General features: G+C 36.6%; 2 protein-coding genes across 3 annotated transcripts in view; one reads left to right on the top strand and one right to left on the bottom strand.

Moving 5' to 3' along the window:
- Positions 1-16,598, top strand: part of LOC139943260 (uncharacterized) — a 125,392-nt gene that overhangs the window by 63,375 nt on the left and 45,419 nt on the right. The window lies entirely within an intron of this gene.
- The window catches only part of LOC139942799 (uncharacterized), a 215,735-nt gene continuing 201,046 nt past the window's right edge, over positions 1,910-16,598 (bottom strand). Inside the window, exons 7-9 of the mRNA XM_071939577.1 lie at positions 13,412-13,468; positions 4,051-4,158; positions 1,910-2,665 (exon numbers count right to left, since the gene is read on the bottom strand). Coding sequence (XP_071795678.1) covers positions 2,541-2,665; positions 4,051-4,158; positions 13,412-13,468 — 290 coding nt within the window. The 3' untranslated portion in view covers positions 1,910-2,540. The remainder of the gene's footprint in view (positions 2,666-4,050; positions 4,159-13,411; positions 13,469-16,598) is intronic.

Below are 16,598 nucleotides of genomic sequence, written 5' to 3'. Positions count from 1 at the left end.
AATCATTTTAGTCAAATTTCCCTTTTTTTTTCCTTTTCCCCCCTTTTGTTGAAATAGTAAAAAGTAAAAAAAAAGAGGCGGTAGCCAAAAAGGAGGCGGGCGGGGACGAGAAACTCTTTTCTTATTTTACTTGGCCTTAAAGGGATGTTATTGATACGCGACGCGCTTTACACGCAGCAACCAATGTATTATCCCTTAGCAACCATGTACTATACCATACCAACCAATGTACTTAACCCATAGTAACAGCAGCTTCTTGCTAGTAGACGTCTAAGCAATGTAGGCTTTTACTCGTTCTATGGTTAAAACTACGACTCCCTCGGTGATCCTCGGAGCGGTCAGCTTCGCCTTGGGAAAATAGAAATCGCCAAGGACCACCTCGTAGTTTTTAACTATACTAAAAGCAGTCAATATTTGTATATTATATCACATCTCTTGTTTATTTATTATCAGTTGACGCATCAGAATATAGAGGGTTCATATTAGCTTGCAGATAATAGTAAATCAGTCGCTGCTTCAAGTTCTCTTGTACATCAAAAGCATCAAGAATGTTCATGAAATTTCATGGTCGATCTCAGCCAACCACCCCCCCCCACCCCGAATACAACTATTTCGCGTACTCTCTTGATCAAAACGACAACAGACCAAATACCAGGGACAATCAGGACGGTGTTTTCAAACAAGGTAATTTATAGAATCTGAAATTTATTTCCAAAATTTAACTCTTCAAAATCCAAACAATTCATTATTTTAAAAACATTCTATCAATTTAAAACTTATATTTAATAGTAAACTGGAGCAAAGTCTAAAATGCACACCTTTAGGCCCTGGTGTAGCCCCATTTGTGTGGCCAAACTGAATCCTGAGTGTTTTTGATGTATGAATAAATAACACGATGTCGTCGAGATTTGATGGGCATGATTGGGATCAATCCAAAATGGCCGCGCTCGTTAAACATCGAGGGAAGGAATTCGGAGGAAATTGAAAAATTCTTACTTTAAATTTCCTTTCACAAGGTTATTTATTTAAACATCCAAAACACCCAGGTCAAGCTAAGTGAACACGTTGAGCTGAATTCAACCGCCAGCCCGCCCTATGGAAAACGCCTTGAACTTTTATCGTTGAGCTTAAGAGAAAAAAAAAGACTCCTATTGCCAAGGATTCAGCTTGGCCACACAAGTGGGGCTGGCACAGGTGTAGAATTACAGTCATATTTCATTGTTCAGTCAATTTAAAAAGTGAATTTAACTTCAATAATTACATATCTAAAATGCACAACTTCAGTCCCAGGTGACACTTCACAGTCATATTTCAAGTTGAATTTAAGTTAAATAGTAAAATCAGGAAAGGTTTGCGGCGACACCATGTGTTAAATTTCTTTTGAGTGGAGGTGTTTTTGAGAAGCACCAGTGGTTTGACATTTTCATCTTTTTGATCAGTATGCTCTGATCGTCTATAGGAGAATGCTGGACTCTGTTCCTGGGTGCTGCTTAAGTACTGGTTGTTGGGCTTGGCTCAATGGCGCGGGAAGGCAGGAACAGGAACAAAATGAGCCTTGCTTCGCTCGATGATGCGTGTAGGCTGGAGCTGGAACTGAAACCCACTAGGAGTGGGTAAGGAGTGTGTGCTCACTGAACTTAATCAGTTGGTAACAAGCACAGGGAAAGAAAGTAGGGAGCCTAGAGAAGACCGAGGGTATAGATGACACAAGTCTACGGAGTACGGGATTCATGACCTCTAGTCTCCTCTAGGCTGGCTACTCTCCTACACAGCCTATACTTGAGCTAAGCTCAACTACCAGTTAATTTCTTTGGCAGTACTTAAGCAGCATCCAGCAACAAAGTCCGTCATTCTCCTGAAGACGACCAGAGCATACTGATCGAAACGTTGAATTGTCAAACCACGGGTTCTTCTCAGAACCATCACTACTCAAAAGAGATTTTTACACATGGTGTTACAACAGACCTCATCTGACTGTACTCCCACCATGCAAAGTTTTGAAACCTACTTAAATAATTCTGTGAAACAAGGTCAAATTACCATCTAAAATTCACAACTTCAGGCTCAGGTGTTGTATCACAGTCTTACTCATCGTTCTCTCAATTTGAAAAGTAAATTTAACTTCAATAGTAAAGTGAAGCAAAGTCAAACTACACAACCAAGTCTAAAATGCACAACTTCAGGACCAGGCCTGTGTAAAATTACAGACATCTTTCTTATTTCTGACACCAGCCAAACTGCAACAAAAGGACATCTTCACAGTATTAGAAATATAATTATTCTAAATTGTCTTTGAACAACTGTGTTGGAAATGCCATCACCTTTGTGAAACTTGTATCTGAAAACCTTTAAAAACATTGCACTAAGTTTTAATTGCAACAATCCAAACTTGCTAATAAATGTGTACAATTTCACTAATGCACAATAATCATGATTATAATGAATTGCTCTTCTGAGATGTCGAAGATGAATCATGCCTTTAACATAGTGCAGGACTGTGATTTGATTGGTCTAGCATACTGAAATTATTTTGGATGTCTTTAGACGATGTTTTGATTTTCCTTGAACACTTTTGTTTTCACAAGCTGTATTTTTACCTTTATGCCTTGAACTCCTTGGAGGACATCTGTATATTTAAACAAGAATGCTTCAACTTTACTCTTGCCTACAAATAAGAACATAATTTTACATGAATTATTTAAATAAAACATGGAAAGTAAGAAGTTTCAGAAAGCTTCAGAAAAATAACAATTACTTTCTTAAACTAGAACAGCGAAGCTGCCATGGCGAGCTGCCGATCACCCGATAAAAAAACAATGACTAATAGAAAAACCAATCATTTGATCAAATGATGTTAAAGGGGTGGGGACATTAAACAAACTTGTATGCACTTGACCACTGCCTACTTGTTTGGTAGGGGAGTGACAGGGGATCAGGATGGGTAAGGGCCGACTGGGAAGAGAAACAAATAGGCATGGGTGTATGGGGAAATGATGGTTAAGGTGGGCAGAGGGGTGATTTGCCTGATATTTTACAAAAATAAAAACAAGTTAAGATAATTATAAATTTATAAACCTTTCTATATTGTTGTTTTAGCTCATTCAACTGGAAACAGTGTCATAATTATGAATTATACTCTTTTGATATGAATAAGCATGTTGGTGGCAATATTTGATCCAGGTTTCAAGTGGATATTTCATTGCAAGAAGAAGTTATGGCCACTCAAGCTTTTCTTTGTTTTAGCTCATTAAACTGAAACAGGTGTCATACTTAAGAGTTTTATTATTTTATACGAATCTGCATGTCAATAACAACATTTGATATAAGTTTCAAGTTGATACATCATTGCAGTAAGGAGTTATAGTTTCATTGTTTTAGCTTGTTCAACTGGAACGGGTGTCATACTAATGAGTTTTATTCTTTCATACAAATCTGCATGTCAGTGCCAAAATGTGATATAAATTTCAAATCAATACATCATTGCATTAAGGAGTTATGGACATTTGAGGTATCTCATCTTGAACCATTGAAACAATCACGAGTTTCATTCTTAGTGTGACTGTGTAATATGTGCATGTCTGTTGTTATGTTGCCTGGTTGTAAGTCAAAGTTATAAGTCAGTTTTAAAACTTCAACATTTACTCTGACTTTGGCTCTTTAAAATCCAGGGGGCAATGTTTATCCTAGCATTGTTTTATTCCCCAAAACTTCAACATTTCCACTACAGTACTGATTTTGGGAGATGTGTTCATTTTTTACATCAATTTTATTGTTCATGAAAAATGATGTAATGCCAAAGAAAAGGTGGGTACCTGATCACAAAATTAATTCACGTTTTATAAGTGATCAGAGAAACTGATTGGGTTAAATAGAACTCATCTTTCAAGGAGGGCAAACAGACTAAAGCATGGTTACTAATGCTAATGATCTCTATGGTAGAGCACCAATTCACCGAATCGGATGAATTGCCAATAATTCATCCGATTACCAAACTGGTGCTCAAATCTGTCTGTTTGTTCAAAGACAATTTAGAATCATTATATTTCTTACTTGGAAGATGTCCTTTTGTTCCAGTTTGGCTCGTGTCATTAATGTAATCTTTAAATTCAGCCATACAGCAACGAGCATCTTTTGATGACCATTTTGTGTACAGACGACCTTAAAAAAGATAAAATAAAACAAATAACAAAAGATAATAAAAACAAAACAACTAAACTAGCAATAATATTGCCCATTTTCAGGAAAGAGTTTAAACTTCAAGGCTTTGTTCGTTCTAACTACTGGATGGATCATGCTGAGGAAAATTATTCAGTTTCAGTTGAATATAGCTTTAAGATTGTCTTACCTGTTTGAGTAGATTTGCAGGTTACACAGGAGTCAATGTCAAGCTGATGGGATCGCTCTAAAGACAGGAAAGAGTTTAAACTTTAAGGCTTTGTTGTTCCAACTACTGGATGGATTATACTGAGGAAAATTATCAAGTTTCAGTTGAATATAGCCTTAAGATTGTCTTACCTGTTTGAGTAGATTTGCAGGTTACACAGGAGTCAATGTCAAGCTGATGGGATCGCTCTAAAGACAGGAAAGAGTTTAAATTTTAAGGGTTTGTTGGTTTTAACTACTGGATGGATCATGCTGAGGAAAATTGTTCAGTTTCAGTAGAATATAGCTTTAAGATTGTCTTACCTGTTTAAGTAGATTTGCGGGTTACACAGGAGTCAATGTCAAGCTGATGGGATCGCTCTAAAGACAGGAAAAAGTTTAAATTTTAAAGGTTTGTTTGTTCTAACTACTTGATGGATCATGCTACTAAGAAAATTGTTCAGTTTCAGTCGAATATAGCTTTAAGATTGTCTTACCTGTTTAAGTAGATTTGCGGGTTACACAGGAGTGAAGTCAAACTGATGTGATGCTCTACAGACAGGAAAGAGTTTAAATTTTAAGGGTTTGTTTGTTCTAACTACTGGATGGATCATGCTGAGGAAAATTATTCAATTTCAGTAGAAGATAGCTTTAAGATTGTCTTAGGGGCGAATTCAAAATTAAACAATCGGTAACTCGGGGTAAATCTTCATTTTCCCCCGGGGTTTTACAAGGCAAAAGGAAGTCGGACCATAATGAGCTCATTATCTACAGGTCAATGAACATTGCTCTTGGGGCCGCAGAGAGCCAAGTTTACTTCATTGATATCGCCGCCGGCCGCCCCACGGTTTGGCAGAGGCTCGGTTAATCCGTAATTGATACTGTTCAACAATAGACCAGTGGAGTTTGCGGTCCATTGGTTTCTTTAGAACCATTGAGTACCTGAATGGATCAGAAGAACATTTATTGGAGCAGCCAGGCATCTGTCACTAATCCGATAATCCCTTGCTGACGTAATCCCAAGCACAAATCTTGCCTTTTGTTAAATTGCTCTTTGTATCCGTGGTCACCCAACCACAACCAAGTTGACCCAGCATGTGCAGACGGATATTCATGACTCTATTGTTCGTATGCAAGGCTGTAAATACCCTGTATTACCTCGGGGGATTCTGAAAAAGCCCCCGAGTTACCGCTTGTTTAATTTTGAATTCGTCCCTTACCTGTTTGAGTAGATTTGCGGGTTACACAGGAGTCAAGTCAAGCTGATGGGATCGCTCTAAAGACAGAAAATAGTTTACATTTTAAAGGTTTTTTTGTTTTAACTACTGGATGGATATGCCGAAGAAAATTGTTCAGTTTCAGTTAAATATAGCTTTAAGATTGTCTTACCTGTTGGAGTAGATTTGCAAGTTACACAGGAGTCAATGTCAAGCTGATGGGATCGCTCTAAAGACCGGAAAGAGTTAAAATTTTAAGGCTTTGTTCGTTCTAATTACTGGATGTATTATGCTGAGGAAAATTATTCAGTTTCAGTTGAATATAGCTTTAAGATTGTCTTACCTGTTTGAGTAGATTTGCGGGTTACACAGGAGTCAATGTCAAGCTGATGGGATCGCTCTAAAGACAGGAAAGAGTTAAAATTTTAAGGCTTAGTTCGTTCTAACTACTGGATGGATCATGCTGAGGAAAATTATTCAGTTTCAGTTGAATTTAGTTTTTCAGGTTGTCTACCCGTTTGAGTAGATTTGCTGGTTACACAGGAGTCAAGTAGAGCTGATTGGATCGCCAAAAAGACAGGAAATAGTTTAAAATTTGCAGGGTTTGTTTTAAGAACTCAACGGATCATTTCAAGGAAAATAATTCAGTTTCAGTAGAATATAGCTTTAAGATTGTCTTACCTGTTGGAGTAGATTTGCAGGTTACACAGGAGTCAATGTCAAGCTGATGGGATCGCTCTAAAGACAGAAAAAATTAAAATTTTAAAGTTTTTTTTTATAACTACTGGATGGATCATGCTGAGGAAAATAATTCTGTTTCAGTAGAAGATAGCTTTAAGATTGTCTCACCTGTTTAAGTAGATTTGCGGGTTACACAGGAGTCAATGTCAAGCTGATGGGATCGCTCTACAGACAGGAAAAAGTTTAAATTTTAAAGGTTTGTTTGTTCTAACTACTTGATGGATCATGCTACTAAGAAAATTGTTCAGTTTCAGTCGAATATAGCTTTAAGATTGTCTTACCTGTTTAAGTAGATTTGCGGGTTACACAGGAGTGAAGTCAAACTGATGTGATGCTCTACAGACAGGAAAGAGTTTAAATTTTAAGGGTTTGTTTGTTCTAACTACTGGATGGATCATGCTGAGGAAAATTATTCAATTTCAGTAGATGATAGCTTTAAGATTGTCTTACCTGTTTGAGTAGATTTGCGGGTTACACAGGAGTCAAGTCAAGCTGATGGGATCGCTCTAAAGACAGAAAATAGTTTACATTTTAAAGGTTTTTTTGTTTTAACTACTGGATGGATATGCCGAAGAAAATTGTTCAGTTTCAGTTGAATATAGCTTTAAGATTGTCTTACCTGTTGGAGTAGATTTGCAGGTTACACAGGAGTCAATGTCAAGCTGATGGGATCGCTCTAAAGACAGGAAAGAGTTAAAATTTTAAGGCTTTGTTCGTTCTAATTACTGGATGTATTATGCTGAGGAAAATTATTCAGTTTCAGTTGAATATAGCTTTAAGATTGTCTTACCTGTTTGAGTAGATTTGCGGGTTACACAGGAGTCAATGTCAAGCTGATGGGATCGCTCTAAAGACAGGAAAGAGTTAAAATTTTAAGGCTTAGTTCGTTCTAACTACTGGATGGATCATGCTGAGGAAAATTATTCAGTTTCAGTTGAATTTAGTTTTTCAGGTTGTCTACCCGTTTGAGTAGATTTGCTGGTTACACAGGAGTCAAGTAGAGCTGATTGGATCGCCAAAAAAACAGGAAATAGTTTAAAATTTGCAGGGTTTGTTTTAAGAACTCAACGGATCATTTCAAGGAAAATAATTCAGTTTCAGTAGAATATAGCTTTAAGATTGTCTTACCTGTTGGAGTAGATTTGCAGGTTACACAGGAGTCAATGTCAAGCTGATGGGATCGCTCTAAAGACAGAAAAAATTAAAATTTTAAAGTTTTTTTTTATAACTACTGGATGGATCATGCTGAGGAAAATAATTCTGTTTCAGTAGAAGATAGCTTTAAGATTGTCTCACCTGTTTAAGTAGATTTGCGGGTTACACAGGAGTCAATGTCAAGCTGATGGGATCGCTCTACAGACAGGAAAAAGTTTAAATTTTAAAGGTTTGTTTGTTCTAACTACTTGATGGATCATGCTACTAAGAAAATTGTTCAGTTTCAGTCGAATATAGCTTTAAGATTGTCTTACCTGTTTAAGTAGATTTGCGGGTTACACAGGAGTGAAGTCAAACTGATGTGATGCTCTACAGACAGGAAAGAGTTTAAATTTTAAGGGTTTGTTTGTTCTAACTACTGGATGGATCATGCTGAGGAAAATTATTCAATTTCAGTAGAAGATAGCTTTAAGATTGTCTTACCTGTTTGAGTAGATTTGCGGGTTACACAGGAGTCAAGTCAAGCTGATGGGATCGCTCTAAAGACAGAAAATAGTTTACATTTTAAAGGTTTTTTTGTTTTAACTACTGGATGGATATGCCGAAGAAAATTGTTCAGTTTCAGTTGAATATAGCTTTAAGATTGTCTTACCTGTTGGAGTAGATTTGCAGGTTACACAGGAGTCAATGTCAAGCTGATGGGATCGCTCTAAAGACAGGAAAGAGTTAAAATTTTAAGGCTTTGTTCATTCTAATTACTGGATGTATTATGCTGAGGAAAATTATTCAGTTTCAGTTGAATATAGCTTTAAGATTGTCTTACCTGTTTGAGTAGATTTGCAGGTTACACAGGAGTCAATGTCAAGCTGATGGGATCGCTCTAAAGACAGGAAAGAGTTTAAACTTTAAGGCTTTGTTGTTCCAACTACTGGATGGATTATACTGAGGAAAATTATCAAGTTTCAGTTGAATATAGCCTTAAGATTGTCTTACCTGTTTGAGTAGATTTGCAGGTTACACAGGAGTCAATGTCAAGCTGATGGGATCGCTCTAAAGACAGGAAAGAGTTAAAATTCTAAGGCTTTGTTCGTTCTAACTACTGGATGGATTATGCTGAGGAAAATTATTCAGTTTCAGTTGAATATAGCTTTAAGATTGTCTTACCTGTTTGAGTAGATTTGCGGGTTACACAGGAGTCAAGTCAAGCTGATGGGATCGCTCTACAGACAGGAAAGAGATTAAATTTTAAGGGTTTGTGGTTCTAACTACTGGATGGATCATGCAGAGGAAAATTATTCAGTTTCAGTTGAATTTAATTTTAAGATTGTCTACCCGTTTGAGTAGATTTGCAGGTTACACAGGAGTCAATGTCAAGCTGATGGGATCGCTCTAAAGACAGGAAAGAGTTCAAATTTTAAGGCTTAGTTCGTTCTAACTACTGGATGGATCATGCTGAGGAAAATTATTCAGTTTCAGTAGAATATAGCTTTAAGATTGTCTTACCTGTTTAAGTAGATTTGCGGGTTACACAGGAGTCAATGTCAAGCTGATGGGATCGCTCTAAAGACAGGAAAGAGTTCAAATTTTAAGGCTTAGTTCGTTCTAATTACTGGATGGATCATGCTGAGGACAATTATTCAGTTTCAGTTGAATTTAGTTTTAAGGTTGTCTACCCGTTTAAGTAGATTTGCGGGTTACACAGGAGTCAAGTAGAGCTGATTGGATCGCCAAAAAGACAGGAAATAGTTTAAAATTTGCAGGGTTTGTTTGTTCTAAAACTCAACGGATCATTCCAAGGAAAATAATTCAGTTTCAGTAGAATATAGCTTTAAGATTGTCTTACCTGTTTGAGTAGATTTGCTGGTTACACAGGAGTCAATGTCAAGCTGATGGGATCGCTCTAAAGACAAAAAATAATTAAAATTTTAAAGTTGTTTTTTTATAACTACTGGATGGATCATGCTGAGGAAAATAATTCAGTTTCAGTAGAAGACAGCTTTAAGATTGTCTTACCTGTTTAAGTAGATTTGCGGGTTACACAGGAGTCAATGTCAAGCTGATGGGATCGCTCTACAGACAGGAAAGAGTTTAAATTTTAAGGGTTTGTTGGTTCTAATTACTGGATGGATCATGCTGAGGAAAATGATTCAGTTTCAGTTGAATTTAGTTTTAAGGTTGTTTACCCGTTTTTGAGTAGATTTGCGGGTTACACAGGAGTCAAGTAGAGCTGATTGGATCGCCAAAAAGACAGGAAAGAGTTTAAAATTTGCAGGGTTTGTTTGTTCTAAGAACTCAACGGATCATTCCAAGGAAAAAAATTCAGTTTCAGTAGAATATAGCTTTAAGATTGTCTTACCTGTTTGAGTAGATTTGCTGGTTACACAGGAGTCAATGTCAAGCTGATGGGATCGCTCTAAAGACAGGAAAGAGTTTAAACTTTAAGGCTTTGTTGTTCCAACTACTGGATGGATTATACTGAGGACAATTATCAAGTTTCAGTTGAATATAGCCTTAAGATTGTCTTACCTGTTTGAGTAGATTTGCAGGTTACACAGGAGTCAATGTCAAGCTGATGGGATCGCTCTAAAGACAGGAAAGAGTTTAAATTTTAAGGGTTTGTTGGTTTTAACTACTGGATGGTTCATGCCGAGGAAAATAATTCAGTTTCAGTAGAATATAGCTTTAAGATTGTCTTACCTGTTTGAGTAGATTTGCTGGTTACACAGGAGTCAATGTCAAGCTGATGGGATCGCTCTAAAGACAGAAAATAATTAAAATTTTAAAGTTTTTTTTTTATAACTACTGGATGGATCATGCTGAGGAAAATAATTCAGTTTCAGTAGAAGACAGCTTTAAGATTGTCTTACCTGTTTAAGTAGATTTGCGGGTTACACAGGAGTCAATGTCAAGCTGATGGGATCGCTCTACAGACAGGAAAGAGTTTAAATTTTAAGGGTTTGTTGGTTCTAATTACTGGATGGATCATGCTGAGGAAAATGATTCAGTTTCAGTTGAATTTAGTTTTAAGGTTGTTTACCCGTTTGAGTAGATTTGCGGGTTACACAGGAGTCAAGTAGAGCTGATTGGATCGCCAAAAAGACAGGAAATAGTTTAAAATTTGCAGGGTTTGTTTGTTCTAAGAACTCAACGGATCATTCCAAGGAAAAAAATTCAGTTTCAGTAGAATATAGCTTTAAGATTGTCTTACCTGTTTGAGTAGATTTGCTGGTTACACAGGAGTCAATGTCAAGCTGATGGGATCGCTCTAAAGACAGGAAAGAGTTTAAACTTGAAGGCTTTGTTGTTCCAACTACTGGATGGATTATACTGAGGAAAATTATCAAGTTTCAGTTGAATATAGCCTTAAGATTGTCTTACCTGTTTGAGTAGATTTGCAGGTTACACAGGAGTCAATGTCAAGCTGATGGGATCGCTCTAAAGACAGGAAAGAGTTTAAATTTTAAGGGTTTGTTGGTTTTAACTACTGGATGGTTCATGCCGAGGAAAATAATTCAGTTTCAGTAGAATATAGCTTTAAGATTGTCTTACCTGTTTGAGTAGATTTGCTGGTTACACAGGAGTCAATGTCAAGCTGATGGGATCGCTCTAAAGACAGGAAAGAGTTCAAATTTTAAGGGTTTGTTGGTTCTAACTACTGGATGGATCATGCTGAGGAAAATTATTCAGTTTCAGTTGAATTTAGTTTTAAGGTTGTCTACCCGTTTAAGTAGATTTGCGGGTTACACAGGAGTCAAGTAGAGCTGATTGGATCGCCAAAAAGACAGGAAATAGTTTAAAATTTGCAGGGTTTGTTTGTTCTAAAACTCAACGGATCATTCCAAGGAAAATAATTCAGTTTCAGTAGAATATAGCTTTAAGATTGTCTTACCTGTTTGAGTAGATTTGCTGGTTACACAGGAGTCAATGTCAAGCTGATGGGATCGCTCTAAAGACAAAAAATAATTAAAATTTTAAAGTTTTCTTTTTATAACTACTGGATGGATCATGCTGAGGAAAATAATTCAGTTTCAGTAGAAGACAGCTTTAAGATTGTCTTACCTGTTTAAGTAGATTTGCGGGTTACACAGGAGTCAATGTCAAGCTGATGGGATCGCTCTACAGACAGGAAAGAGTTTAAATTTTAAGGGTTTGTTGGTTCTAATTACTGGATGGATCATGCTGAGGAAAATGATTCAGTTTTAGTTGAATTTAGTTTTAAGGTTGTTTACCCATTTTTGAGTAGATTTGAGGGTTACACAGGAGTCAAGTAGAGCTGATTGGATCGCCAAAAAGACAGGAAATAGTTTAAAATTTGCAGGGTTTGTTTGTTCTAAGAACTCAACGGATCATTCCAAGGAAAAAAATTCAGTTTCAGTAGAATATAGCTTTAAGATTGTCTTACCTGTTTGAGTAGATTTGCCGGTTACACAGGAGTCAATGTCAAGCTGATGGGATCGCTCTAAAGACAGGAAAGAGTTTAAACTTTAAGGCTTTGTTGTTCCAACTACTGGATGGATTATACTGAGGAAAATTATCAAGTTTCAGTTGAATATAGCCTTAAGATTGTCTTACCTGTTTGAGTAGATTTGCAGGTTACACAGGAGTCAATGTCAAGCTGATGGGATCGCTCTAAAGACAGGAAAGAGTTTAAATTTTAAGGGATTGTTGGTTTTAACTACTGGATGGTTCATGCCGAGGAAAATAATTCAGTTTCAGTAGAATATAGCTTTAAGATTGTCTTACCTGTTTAAGTAGATTTGCGGGTTACACAGGAGTCAATGTCAAGCTGATGGGATCGCTCTACAGACAGGAAAGAGTTTAAATTTTAAGGGTTTGTTGGTTCTAATTACTGGATGGATCATGCTGAGGAAAATGATTCAGTTTCAGTTGAATTTAGTTTTAAGGTTGTTTACCCGTTTGAGTAGATTTGCGGGTTACACAGGAGTCAAGTAGAGCTGATTGGATCGCCAAAAAGACAGGAAATAGTTTAAAATTTGCAGGGTTTGTTTGTTCTAAGAACTCAACGGATCATTCCAAGGAAAGAAATTCAGTTTCAGTAGAATATAGCTTTAAGATTGTCTTACCTGTTTGAGTAGATTTGCTGGTTACACAGGAGTCAATGTCAAGCTGATGGGATCGCTCTAAAGACAGGAAAGAGTTCAAACTTTAAGGCTTTGTTGTTCCAACTACTGGATGGATTATGCTGAGGAAAATTATCAAGTTTCAGTTGAATATAGCCTTAAGATTGTCTTACCTGTTTGAGTAGATTTGCAGGTTACACAGGAGTCAATGTCAAGCTGATGGGATCGCTCTAAAGACAGGAAAGAGTTTAAATTTTAAGGGTTTGTTGGTTTTAACTACTGGATGGTTCATGCCGAGGAAAATAATTCAGTTTCAGTAGAATATAGCTTTAAGATTGTCTTACCTGTTTGAGTAGATTTGCTGGTTACACAGGAGTCAATGTCAAGCTGATGGGATCGCTCTAAAGACAGAAAATAATTAAAATTTTAAAGTTTTTTTTTTATAACTACTGGATGGATCATGCTGAGGAAAATAATTCAGTTTCAGTAGAAGACAGCTTTAAGATTGTCTTACCTGTTTAAGTAGATTTGCGGGTTACACAGGAGTCAATGTCAAGCTGATGGGATCGCTCTACAGACAGGAAAGAGTTTAAATTTTAAGGGTTTGTTGGTTCTAATTACTGGATGGATCATGCTGAGGAAAATGATTCAGTTTCAGTTGAATTTAGTTTTAAGGTTGTTTACCCGTTTGAGTAGATTTGCGGGTTACACAGGAGTCAAGTAGAGCTGATTGGATCGCCAAAAAGACAGGAAATAGTTTAAAATTTGCAGGGTTTGTTTGTTCTAAGAACTCAACGGATCATTCCAAGGAAAAAAATTCAGTTTCAGTAGAATATAGCTTTAAGATTGTCTTACCTGTTTGAGTAGATTTGCTGGTTACACAGGAGTCAATGTCAAGCTGATGGGATCGCTCTGAAGACAGGAAAGAGTTAAAACTTTAAGGCTTTGTTGTTCCAACTACTGGATGGATTATACTGAGGAAAATTATCAAGTTTCAGTTGAATATAGCCTTAAGATTGTCTTACCTGTTTAAGTAGATTTGCAGGTTACACAGGAGTCAATGTCAAGCTGATGGGATCGCTCTAAAGACAGGAAAGAGTTTAAATTTTAAGGGTTTGTTGGTTTTAACTACTGGATGGTTCATGCCGAGGAAAATAATTCAGTTTCAGTAGAATATAGCTTTAAGATTGTCTTACCTGTTTGAGTAGATTTGCTGGTTACACAGGAGTCAATGTCAAGCTGATGGGATCGCTCTAAAGACAGAAAATAATTAAAATTTTAAAGTTTTTTTTTTATAACTACTGGATGGATCATGCTGAGGAAAATAATTCAGTTTCAGTAGAAGACAGCTTTAAGATTGTCTTACCTGTTTAAGTAGATTTGCGGGTTACACAGGAGTCAATGTCAAGCTGATGGGATCGCTCTACAGACAGGAAAGAGTTTAAATTTTAAGGGTTTGTTGGTTCTAATTACTGGATGGATCATGCTGAGGAAAATGATTCAGTTTCAGTTGAATTTAGTTTTAAGGTTGTCTACCCGTTTGAGTAGATTTGCGGGTTACACAGGAGTCAAGTAGAGCTGATTGGATCGCCAAAAAGACAGGAAATAGTTTAAAATTTGCAGGGTTTGTTTGTTCTAAGAACTCAACGGATCATTCCAAGGTAAAAAAATTCAGTTTCAGTAGAATCCAGCTTTAAGATTGTCTTACCTGTTTGAGTAGATTTGCTGGTTACACAGGAGTCAATGTCAAGCTGATGGGATCGCTCTAAAGACAGAAAATAACTAAAATTTTAAAGTTTTTTTTTATAACTACTGGATGGATCATGCTGAGGAAAATAATTCAGTTTCAGTAGAAGATAGCTTTAAGATTGTCTTACCTGTTTAAGTAGATTTGCGGGTTACACAGGAGTCAATGTCAAGCTGATGGGATCGCTCTAAAGACAGAAAAGAGTTAAAATTTTAAGGCTTTGTTCGTTCTAACTACTGGATGGATTATGCTGAGGAAAATTATTCAGTTTCAGTTGAATATAGCTTTAAGATTGTCTTACCTGTTTGAGTAGATTTGCAGGTCAAACAGGAGTCAATGTCAAGCTGATGGGATCGCTCTAAAGACAGGAAAGAGTTAAAATTTTAAGGCTTTGTTCGTTCTAACTACCGGATGGATTATGCTGAGGAAAATTATTCAGTTTCAGTTGAATATAGCTTTAAGATTGTCTTTCCATTTTGAGTAGATTTGCAGGTTACACAGGAGTAATTCCAAGCTGATGGGATCGCTCTAAAGACAGGGAAGAGTTTAAATTTTAAGGGTTTGTTTGTTCTAACTACTGGATGGATCATGCTAAGGAAAATTATTCAGTTTCAGTTGAATATAGTTTCTAGATTGTCAGGTTGTCCACAAGTGAGTTTGGTTGCCCAAATATGATAATCTTATCAGTGGTGTGAATGTTTTCCAACTATAGATTTATAAAGCTTTATCTGGAAAAATTTGAATGATCTTTGGAACTGGCACAATAATAAGCAGGGTAGACATAAATTCTTGGTTTTTTTTATCACAGGTTGCCCGGATTATTTTTTGGTTGCCTCAGGCAACTGGGCAACTGTTAATTTCGCACCCTGACCAATAGTTGATACATCCCTCTTAGAGCGACCATCCTAGAAAAACCACCCCCTTAGGGTGACCAATATAATATAGACTATATAAAAACATACATGTATTAGATCAACAATCCAAAGTATCTAACAGATCTCTAAAACAACAGTCTGAAACAAATTTTGACTGACCCTCAACATGACAGAAATTCAACTGAATACACTATTTTGAGGATTCAGTGATTGTGACTAGTCTTGTCTTCTTGTCAGGGAGATTAACATTTAGTGCAAAATTTTTGTATAATTTTTGTATTAAAGTCCAATGTTGATAAACTGAGCAAACAGAAAATGTCAAACAAATCATTTTAGATGCTGTCGTTCTGCAGAATACTCACCATGGGTTATTGATTTTGCTGCATTTGACTTTCTCTGTAGGTCTCGTTCTGCAAGTAAACAAATTTAATAATAAAAAGGTGAGAAACAAAGAAAGTCGTATCTGATATGAAGATAAATGCCTTCAAGTCAGTCCGTTTCTTTACATTTAAACCTAGGTTAACTGTTTTTACGGGGAAACAAAGATTACAAAAATCAGAAACAAAATTAATTTAGCAAGAAGAGTATGCCTTTACATAATACATCGTACTTCTCTGATCAACCAATAGTTGATACATCCCTCTTAGAGCGACCTTCCTAGAAAAAAAAACCTCTTAGGGTGACCAATATATAGACTATATAAAAACATACATGTATTAGATCAACAATCCATAATATCTAACAGATCTCCAAAACAAGTCTGCAAAAAACTTGACTGACCCTCAATAGGACAACAAATTTAAATGAATACATTATTTTGAGGCCTCATTGATTGTGACTAGTCTCGTCTTCTTGGGTACTGCGCAAACACCCCTTCTCAGGGGTCACTCAGGCAGGGTCAGTTGTGTGCATGGAATTGCCAACCATATGCCAGAAACACCAGGTTCAACCCTTTCCCTTAACGATAAAGGATCCGCAGGCTTTTAATAATTAAGTGTCTTGCTTCAGGACACCAAGTGTCAAGGCCAGTTCCACAATCTGCTGATCAGAAACACTAGAGCTTGAGGCTTGTGCACTTGACAGCCCAGCTATGACAACCAAGAAAAAAAGCTAATGGAGGGACCACCAACAAAAATACTACAAGCAGCCAGAATAACAATTAGTGCAAAATATTTGAATCATTTATGTACTAAAGTCCAACAATGAAAAACTGAGTCAACAGAATATGCAATACAACTTGTAATCACTTTAGGTGCTGTCATTCTGCAGAATACTCACATGGGCAAAATGTTTGTATCATTTTTGTATTAAAGTCCAATGTTGATAAACTGAGCAAACAGAAAATGTCAAACAAATCATTTTAGATGCTGTCATTCTGCAGAATACTCACCATGGGTTATTGATTTTGCTGCATTTGACT

Source organism: Asterias amurensis, chromosome 10 (genome assembly GCF_032118995.1).
Source record: "Asterias amurensis chromosome 10, ASM3211899v1".
Lineage (NCBI taxonomy): Eukaryota > Metazoa > Echinodermata > Asteroidea > Forcipulatida > Asteriidae > Asterias > Asterias amurensis.
Note: the sequence above shows the minus strand (reverse complement) of the source record. Positions and strands in the feature narration are given on the sequence as shown.